Source organism: Arvicola amphibius, chromosome 6 (genome assembly GCF_903992535.2).
Source record: "Arvicola amphibius chromosome 6, mArvAmp1.2, whole genome shotgun sequence".
Taxonomy (NCBI): Eukaryota; Metazoa; Chordata; class Mammalia; order Rodentia; family Cricetidae; genus Arvicola; species Arvicola amphibius.
Window position 1 is genome coordinate 144,765,324 of NC_052052.2, and position 8,926 is coordinate 144,774,249.

The window sequence follows — 8,926 nt, forward strand, 5'->3', positions numbered from 1 at the left end:
GTGGCAGAGTATCTGCCCAGTGTGTAAGGGCCTTGAGTGGGGTCCTCAGTACTGCCAAAAGAAAGAAAACAAAAAAAAAACTTCTCTCCTAAAACAGCATTTTTATGAGGGAAAAAAATGGGGGTAAGCCATTTTCAAGGTTTTAGAAAAAGTTATGTAGAAGGCTTTTTTTTAACATATAAAAGATAAACATATTTGTTCTAAAGTCAAATAATGGACTTGTAAACAAACTTCATCAGGCAAGCACACCTCTCATCTGACCAATCCAAGAGGAAGCTTATCATTCCTCCAATTTAAAATAAACCTACCAGACTGATTCCATGAACTGCGGGTATAGAGTTTTGTAGTCATTGTCAAAGTCGATCCACCGGCCGAGTCTGGTAACGGTAGACTTGAGAACACAAATGTTAGAGCAGTGTTAGAGAACGATGCCGTGAGCATCTTTCACTTTCACTGTCATTATACGACTATTTTGGGAAATCAAAATAATGGTCCAAGTAAACATATTTTAAACAACACATAAAGAAACGAGTTTTCTTAGCATTCATTTCTTACACATAGAGATTGTTATTTATCAGTATAAATATTTACTTAAGTCATTATGCACTTTTGAGGGGGCAGGGGTTCACAACGTATCTCTGGCTGATTTGAAAGTTGTTACACAAACCAAGCTGGCTTCAAATGTAAAATGATCCTTTTTCTGTCTCCCCAGTACTAAAATGATAGATGTGTACCGCCACGCCCAGCAAATACTAATTGCTAAGTCTTTTGCAACCATTACTCGGCAAACATGGAAGAAATGACTATAGCTAGGAAGGGTTTACCAACAGTTGCTAAAAATAATGGCTGAAAGCATCATAAGAAAAAGCATGCGGGAAATGGTATTCCCATGAGTAGTTCATTAATGGTGAAGCAAAACTTGCACTTCACCAAGGGAGCTGGACAGCCAGGCAGCATCTTAATGAAGTAAACAATTAACTGGATATAGCTTATTGGTAGAGAACAGCACTTGTTCAGGCATGCACAATGCCATAGATATAACCAATCCCTAGTAACCTTTCCTCTCTGCTCCCAAAAGTGACAAGATCATAAAAGACAAAGACAAGCTAAATGAGTGCTGTATATCGAAGGAAACAAAGAAGACATGCCACTGAAGGCAATGCCTGATCCGGCGTAGACACCGTGGTCACAAAGATCAGTAGTACAAGTGGACAGTATCTTGTTAATGTTAACTATCTGCTTTTGTGTTACCGAAGATGCCAGCAGCTGGAAAATGGTAGGTGAAGGCATAGGGGCCGGTTCATACTAGATGAATACTTTCGGGAATCTCAAAGTGAAGAATTTTTAGAAAAATGCAAAAGCATGGTGGCGCACGCCGTTAATCCCAGCACCCAGGAGGCAAAGGCGGGCGGATCTCTGAGCTCCAATCCAATCAGGACTACAGAGTGAGATCCTGTCTTAGGGTAAAAGGGAGAGGGGAAGAGGAGAAGGGAGCAGCAAAAAAATTTATTTTAAAAGCAGATCTATATTTAGGCTGAGTTCAAGTTATCAGGACTTCCCTCTACTGCATTAGGCAAGAAACTTAAGTTGGGAGAAAACTGAGCTCTGGCTTTCATGCTAATGAAACTGGACTCTTTGTGCCAAAAAACCAAAGGCACTCAGTGTCATGACGGAAGAGCCCTAAGGTGAGCATTGTGGGAGGGGAAACATAACAGCCTGCATCAGAAGACAATGAAGAGAATGGTGTGTGTGTGTGTGTGTGTGTGTGTGTGTGTGTGTCCATCCAGCACTCAGACTACTGAGGCCAAAGAACTTGAATATTCAGCCAGAGGACACAGAAAAACACCAAGAACACAAGGATATAAATGGAGAAATTGTTACAGAGAGGATAACAGTGCACAAGAGGCCAGAGAAAAACTATAGGAATAAAAAACTGGACACCAAAAGAAAGACTGAGATTAATGTTTACAGCATAGGAGAATTTAGCCCTTCTTGTGAACCCCAAGTTCACATGGACAGTCTTACTCTGGGGACCATTTCATAAAAAGCAAAGGATGCCAGGCAGTGGTGGTGCATGGCTTTAACACCAGCACTCAGGAGGCAGAAGCAGGCGGATCTCTGTGAGTTTGAGGCCAGCCTGGTCTACAAGAGCTAGTTCTAGGACAGTCAGGACTGTTACACAGAGAAACCCTGTCTCAAAAACAAACAAAAAAGTACAAAGAATGATTAGTCATATCTAGTCCCATCTCAAAACGAAACTATTCATTATTTTGAAAACGCCCAGCATACCTTCCACTCAGTAGAGTATCTCATCACAATTGCTCGGCACTGTCTGTTATACTCCGCAATCCCCATTTTGGCCACATCCTCTGGCCCTTTGATCCCCAGTGTCTTATCAATTTCATATTCCTGAAGATATTAGAAAAGATGATTATCAGTCACACCTTATGAAACAAATACAAGTAAGCCACAACAGAAATCAAAATGGCTAAAAGAAATAAATAAAAACTCTACAGAGAAACCAAACAATAAATAATACTATGGACAAGAATTCAATACGTTTATGGAAATCAGAACATAACAAGACAGGAGACTTAGACATACCACAGGTAAGCCATGACAATCCCATCCAAATCTTCTGTCAACGTGAAACCCACTCTGGTGGGCATATCTTGTAACTATGTCTTTAATTGTCCCCGCAAGTATATGTCCATAGTGAGGCAGCCCAGTTGCAAAGGGAGGCCCATCATAGAAGGTAAATCTAACAGATAATACAAAATACAGTATGTCATTTTAAAACAGCAAAAATTCAGGACATTTATCTTTCAAGTAGATACAGGAGGGTAGGAGGGCGGTCAGCAGGACTAGGAAATAGACATAATTGATTAGACATTTACTGGAGGTCCTGCTTTCAGAAAGGCCACTCTGACAGAGCTAGGGGATGGGGGAGGGACTGCTCTTCAGTCATCTGTTCATTCATTATCTCCAAGACATAAGGCAAGTTAAAACTGATCCTGATGAGCCAGGTGGTGGTGGCTCATGCCTTAATCCCAGCAATCAGCAAGCAGAGGCAGGAGGATCTCTGTGAGTTCAAGGCCAGCCTGGTCTCAAAAACAAAAACAAACCACCACCACCAACAAAAAGACTGATCCTGAGTTAGCGCATCAATGAAGCAGAGCCATGGACACCCATCATAAAAGTGTTAAACAGGGAAGGTTCCTAATGAAACCAGCAATCCAAGATTATCAGTCTTTACTACAAATAGAGACTAAGGCAGGAAATACTGTAGGAATCAACCACGAAGTTTATCTTGAGGTGCTAAGTGAAAGCAGAGATGAAAGTAATTGCCAAGAAAGAAAGTGATAAATAAACTCCATTTAGATGACTTCTGACACCAGGAACTCTCTTGTTCAGCCTTCGCTACTGACTTCCCTGTGTGTAACAAGGCGAGAGAGAACTGGAGAACTCACAGGCGAATGAAGGGTGTGCGCACTATGGAACTCCATACAAGAAACAGCTATTTTTTGAAATGATTCTATCTCTACCACAGAAAGTCACATACTTTGGCTTGTTCTTTGACTGCTTTAAGCATTCCTGGAAGCAGTTATGCTTGGACCAGAACTGCAAGGTTTTCTCTTCTTCAGCAGGAAAACTGATATTTTCTGGAACTTGTTGGACCATTCTGTTGCTGCAAAGAGAAATCAAATTTGCTACAGTTATAGCAATTCCTAATTTAGGAATAGCAAGCTAACATATTACTGAAGTACAGATACACATGACTGTCTATACTGTGTGTGTTAAAGCAAAAGCTTCATTGGGTTATGATGTATATACTACAGAGTGCTCTTTTAAACGACGCAAGACAGCTAGTTCTTAGGATATTTAAAGGCATATAACCACCACCACTATTCATTTCAGAATATTTTCAATTCTCCCCACAACCATTAGCAATCACACTCTCTTTTGTTAGTTCCCAGGAACTACTAACTCATAACAATTTGCCTATTTATAGTTCATATAAAATAAAATTCCCACACCAGGAGGGTGGTGGCACAAGCCTTTAATCTCAGCACTTGGGAGGCAGAGGCAGAGTTCGAGGCCAGCCTGGTCTCCAGAGCCAATTCCAGGACAGAAAGGGCTACAGAGAGAAACCTGTTTTGAAGTCCCCCGCAAAGAAAACAAAGAGAAAATGAAAATTTCGCAGGAAATATCTACATGTGGTTCCAGTTCTTAGTTTCCAAGGGTCAGTCATGCTGTAACACCTTCACACTTCCTACAGCGCCGCCACCGTTTGCCAGCTCATCGATTTTCACATCTGTGAGCTAGGTTTTAAGGTGGTTATGAAGAATAAGTTCAAACTTCCACACGGCCGTGTTTTCTGTCTGTGCATGAGTGGAATTTGTGGATCAGGTAACTCGGTATCTAACTTCCTGAGGAACTACTCCATCAGCAGCAAATGGGGTGCCCACTCTCTACATCCCCCCAGACTCCCTACCGTCTGACGTCAGACCGGAGCCGGCTCACAGGTACAAAGCAGCAGCTATCACTCTGCACGTGACTCAGCAGCTGGGGTATTGTCCTAAGATGAACGACGATCCACCTTTCACCCTCTTTCACTTAGACTGACTTCTCGGGGTTGAATTTGAAGAATTACTGAATTCATTCTCCAGTGAGTTATCTTTTTAATTTTAAATTATTTTATTTTTACTTTTGCATTCTTATTATTTTTCTTTTGTGTGTGTGGTGTTTACATAAGTGCTGGTGCGTGTGGAGGCCAGAAGGATGTCTTTCCTCAATCATTTTTTTTTTTTTTTTGTGCTGGATAGTTTTATGTCAACCTGACACAAGCTAATGTCATCTGAGAAAAGGGGACCTAAACTAAGAAAATGCCTCCATAAGACCACCTTATAGGCAGGTCTATAAAACATTTTCTTAACTCATGATTTATGAGGGAGTAGTGGGGGAGGGCTCAGTCTACTGTGTGTGGTGCCACTCCTGGGCTGGTGGTCCTAGGTTCTATGAGAAAGCAGGTTGAGCTGGGGGAGGAGTGATGGTGCACACCTTTAGTCCCCAGCACTTGGGAGGCAGAGGCAGGTGGATCTTTGAGTTCAAGGCCAGCCTGGTCTACAGAGAGAGCTCCAGGACAGCTATGATGACACAGAGAAACCCTGTCTTGAAAAACCAAAAAGAAAAAAGAAAGCAGGCTGAGCAAGCCCCCCAGAGCAAGTCAGTAAGCAGCACTTCTCCATTGCCTCTGCATCAGCTCCTGCTTCCAGGTTCCTGCTGTGTGAGTTTCTGTCTTGATTTTCTCTGATGATGAACAGCGATGTAGAAGTTAGAAGCCAAATAAATCTTTCCTCCCCAACTTGTTTTTGGGTAATGGTATTTTACTGAAGCAACAGAAACCCAAACTAAGACACCTCTTCACCTCTCTTTGTTTTCTTTTTTTAAATTTTTAACCCTTTAGGCCAGGCATAGTGGTTCACACCTTTACTCCTGTCACCTAGAAGGCAGTGGCAGGCAGTTCGAGGTTTTCCTGGCTTATATACTGAGTTGCAAGCCAGACAAAACTACACACTGAGATCATGTCTCAAAACAAACAAAACCCCTGCTTTATTTATTAATAAGATGCATGTGCATATTCTCATCTACATTCTAATCGAGCTGGTGATCAGATTTCCATGCCAAAATTCAATGATGAGGGGATAGAATTGCTAATGATGAAAAAATAGAGAAGACAGACTCCTATGTCCTCGGGAATCCCACCAGCTGAGGCTCCAGGAGAGAAGGTCCCGCACACCTCAACCAGATCTAAAAGCAGCAGAATAAGGCTGAGGCTACCAAGAAATTTTTATGACCAAAGTAATAACAATAAAAAAGATATTTTTCTCAAACATCATTAATTTTTCATAGTTGAGTGTCTCTCAAGTGTTTCATAAAAAAACAAAAAAACAGGTAGGCACTTTCCTGAAACAGCCCTTTCAAACAGAGCACATCATCAAGCCCTACTAAGATGTACATGGCATTTTGGATCAGCTACTATCACATTACAACATTCACACGGGGTCCTGACAATTAATGATTCAGGGATATCCACTCAACCTGTTGAGAACACGAAGTCTACACTTTCTGGGAAGTGAGAGGCTAGTTTTTACTGGACTTTCTATGTTGTCTCCGCTGTTCTCAGAAGATTGAGAATCACAGTACTGTTCTCGAAAACACAAAGGCTGGCTGCCATAGCACTGACTGACTGTTTGAGGAAGAACACTGTTTGAGGAATGACCGGGCTATGGCAGCTGCTGAGAAGAAACAGCTGCCATGCATAAATCATAGGGTTTTTCTAGCCCATCGTATGCACTGGAGAGCTGTACCTGCACAACAGCCTCCAGCAACCACAGGGCAGTGGGGGCAGACGAGTTGGGGAAAGGTCAAGCAACACTGCCAGGCCATGCACAAAACTGCCACCCATTTTCTTCCTTCCCAACATAATCCAAGCCTTCCTTCTTCCTTAGCCTGTAACTCCTTCGGGACATTTTAGCCTTAGCTTCCTCTTCTGAGATTTCATTTCCCTTCTGAGGCAATCTCATACAGTTCAGGGTGCTTGAACTCATGTGTAGCAGGGTAGGACTCTGACCCGCCCCCCCTATCCTCTTGCCTCTACCCTCTGAGTGTTGTTGGTATTACAAGCATTTGGGGATTTTGTTTGTTTTCTTGTTTATTTGCGTTGGTGACAGAGTTTTACAATGGCTGACACCGAATTCAAAGTTCAGCCTGCTTCTGCTTCCAAGTCTTGGCATTAAAGATGTGTACAACCACTTCCAGCTCACAGCTGTGCTTTTATGAGGGGCGGAGGCTTAAACCCAGAGTTTCCTGCAGGCAAGGCAAGCACTCAACCAACTGAACCACACTGCCACCTGTTTGTTCAGCTACTTCTACACTACTTCCACTGAGATCTCAACTTATCTTGAGTAAGCATGCTGAAACAACCATGGATACTGCTGCTCATGTTGGCACATGCCTCAAGGATGCTCAAGTCTCTTATATAAAATGCAGTATTAGCATATAAATTACGTGCATCTGCCTATGTATTTTAATTAATCCTTAGATTAAATATCATATCTAATAGATTTAAGGGTCGGATAAACAGTTGTTATGCTATATTTTGGAATCGTACATGTACAGTACATATGTCACCATCATAGACCTAACCGCATAGCATGACCGCAGTTTAGGTACACCAGATTGTATTACACGTGGTTTATGATTTTTTGAATCGTACATGTACAGTACATATGTCACCATCATAGACCTAACCGCATAGCATGACCGCAGTTTAGGTACACCAGATTGTATTACACGTGGTTTATGATTTTTTCAACTATTTTTGCTTATTTCCTTAACTCAATAAAAATGAGAACCATAAATTCATTAGGTTGGAAACCAAGAGCCACTGTCACATACACCCTAATCGAAAGGGATCACGACGATGCCCTCATCTTCTGACCCAATATGGCAGGTTCTTACAAATCTCATTGTACTTTGGGTAAAGTCCTCTGTCCATGTTCAGTTTCTTCCCACCTCCAACCCCACCGAATAGTTGGTGTTCTGTGCGGTCGCCAGGGATGAGTTTAAAATGCATTACCAGACTCTGTGTGCCCCGAACAAGTACACCACGCACAGCACACTTTGGTACCCAAGAATAAATGCGCATGAACCCGGGACAGTTGAGAGAATCCTGGAACCCAGAACAGTTCCTAGGTTAGTCCTTTTCAATACCTAAACCTGGCAGTGACCTAGGTTAGTCCTTTTCAATACCTAAACCTGGCAGTGACCTAGGTTAGTCCTTTTCAATACCTAAACCTGGCAGTGACCTAGGTTAGTCCTTTTCAATACCTAAACCTGGCTGTGGCCTCACCCACCTTCTATGTTCTCCCGGATACTGTAACACCCTGCATTCTCACACCGCCCTGCTTAAAAGCCACCACAGACCCTCTAAGAGACTGAGGGACTTCTAAGGATCTCAGCCCTCTACCTAATGAGGCAGGCCAGAATCTGTGCGCTGGTCTGAGTTCTGCAGTTACTTACTCTGCTCCAGACCCGCCCTCTGGAAAGAGCTCAGTGCGCGCAGCTCACTCGCGGCGGGAAGCAGCGTGCTCCTTTTCACTACCATGTGTAGTGTGGTGGGTGTAACGCATGCAAACCTCGCTCTGCGGACCAGACTGGGTGCAGTGAGGAACCGGAGGGGCGGAAGGTGAAGCTTACCTGGGGAACCCCGGGGCGAGCCCAGGTTGCAGCCGGCGACCACGCTCCAGAACCGCGCCTGGAGGTGATGCAACACTGACAGCGCGAGGCTCAGGCCGGCTCGGGGCCGTCCAATCAACGTGTGCCAGCCGACACCCACAAACAACACGCGTGGCGATTGGTCTATGAACAACTGCGGTGCAAGTCGGGAGCGTCACTGCAGAGGAAGGAGAACGCGTTCACCGCAGACACTAGCCAGCGGCGCTCTCTCTGCAGTCTGCTCTCCTTCAGGCTAGGTTCTTACCCCAGGAGGACAGGTATTTTGGTTTCTGAGTCTTGGCCTATGGAGGACAGACACCCATTCTCTTCATCTTGGGTACTTATGTCAGTATTCTTGAATATTTGTCAGTGTTCACGACATTTAAAATTAGTTTGGACTCAGAGTCTCAGGTATCTCCAGCTGGCTCCAGAACTCTAAGAAGCCAAGGATGACTTTAAACTTCAGACCTTCTTGCTTCCTCCTCTCAGTGGTGGAATGACAGAAATGCTCCAGTTCGCCTGTTTTTACGTGGTGCTGGGGGATGAAGCCAGGGCATTACGCACCGCACCTGAACCACACACTCTATCAACTGAGATTCGCGGCTGCGACACCTAAAATATATGCCACAACTGAAACTTCTCACAG

At 43.6% G+C, this 8,926-nt stretch overlaps 1 protein-coding gene and 1 non-coding gene across 2 annotated transcripts in view; both read right to left on the minus strand.

Annotated features, from left to right (window-relative positions):
- The window catches only part of Iars1 (isoleucyl-tRNA synthetase 1), a 47,713-nt gene extending 39,354 nt beyond the window's left edge, over positions 1-8,359 (minus strand). The window contains exons 1-5 of the mRNA XM_038334084.2: positions 8,263-8,359; positions 3,563-3,688; positions 2,605-2,761; positions 2,290-2,409; positions 309-391 (exon numbers count right to left, since the gene is read on the minus strand). Of these exons, the coding sequence (XP_038190012.1) occupies positions 309-391; positions 2,290-2,409; positions 2,605-2,761; positions 3,563-3,681 (479 nt within the window). The 5' untranslated portion in view covers positions 3,682-3,688; positions 8,263-8,359. The remainder of the gene's footprint in view (positions 1-308; positions 392-2,289; positions 2,410-2,604; positions 2,762-3,562; positions 3,689-8,262) is intronic.
- LOC119818173 lies at positions 6,270-6,401 on the minus strand. The gene has a single exon (XR_005286074.1). It is a non-coding gene; the product is annotated as a small nucleolar RNA SNORA84 (small nucleolar RNA).
- Positions 8,360-8,926: the final 567 nt, after the last annotated feature.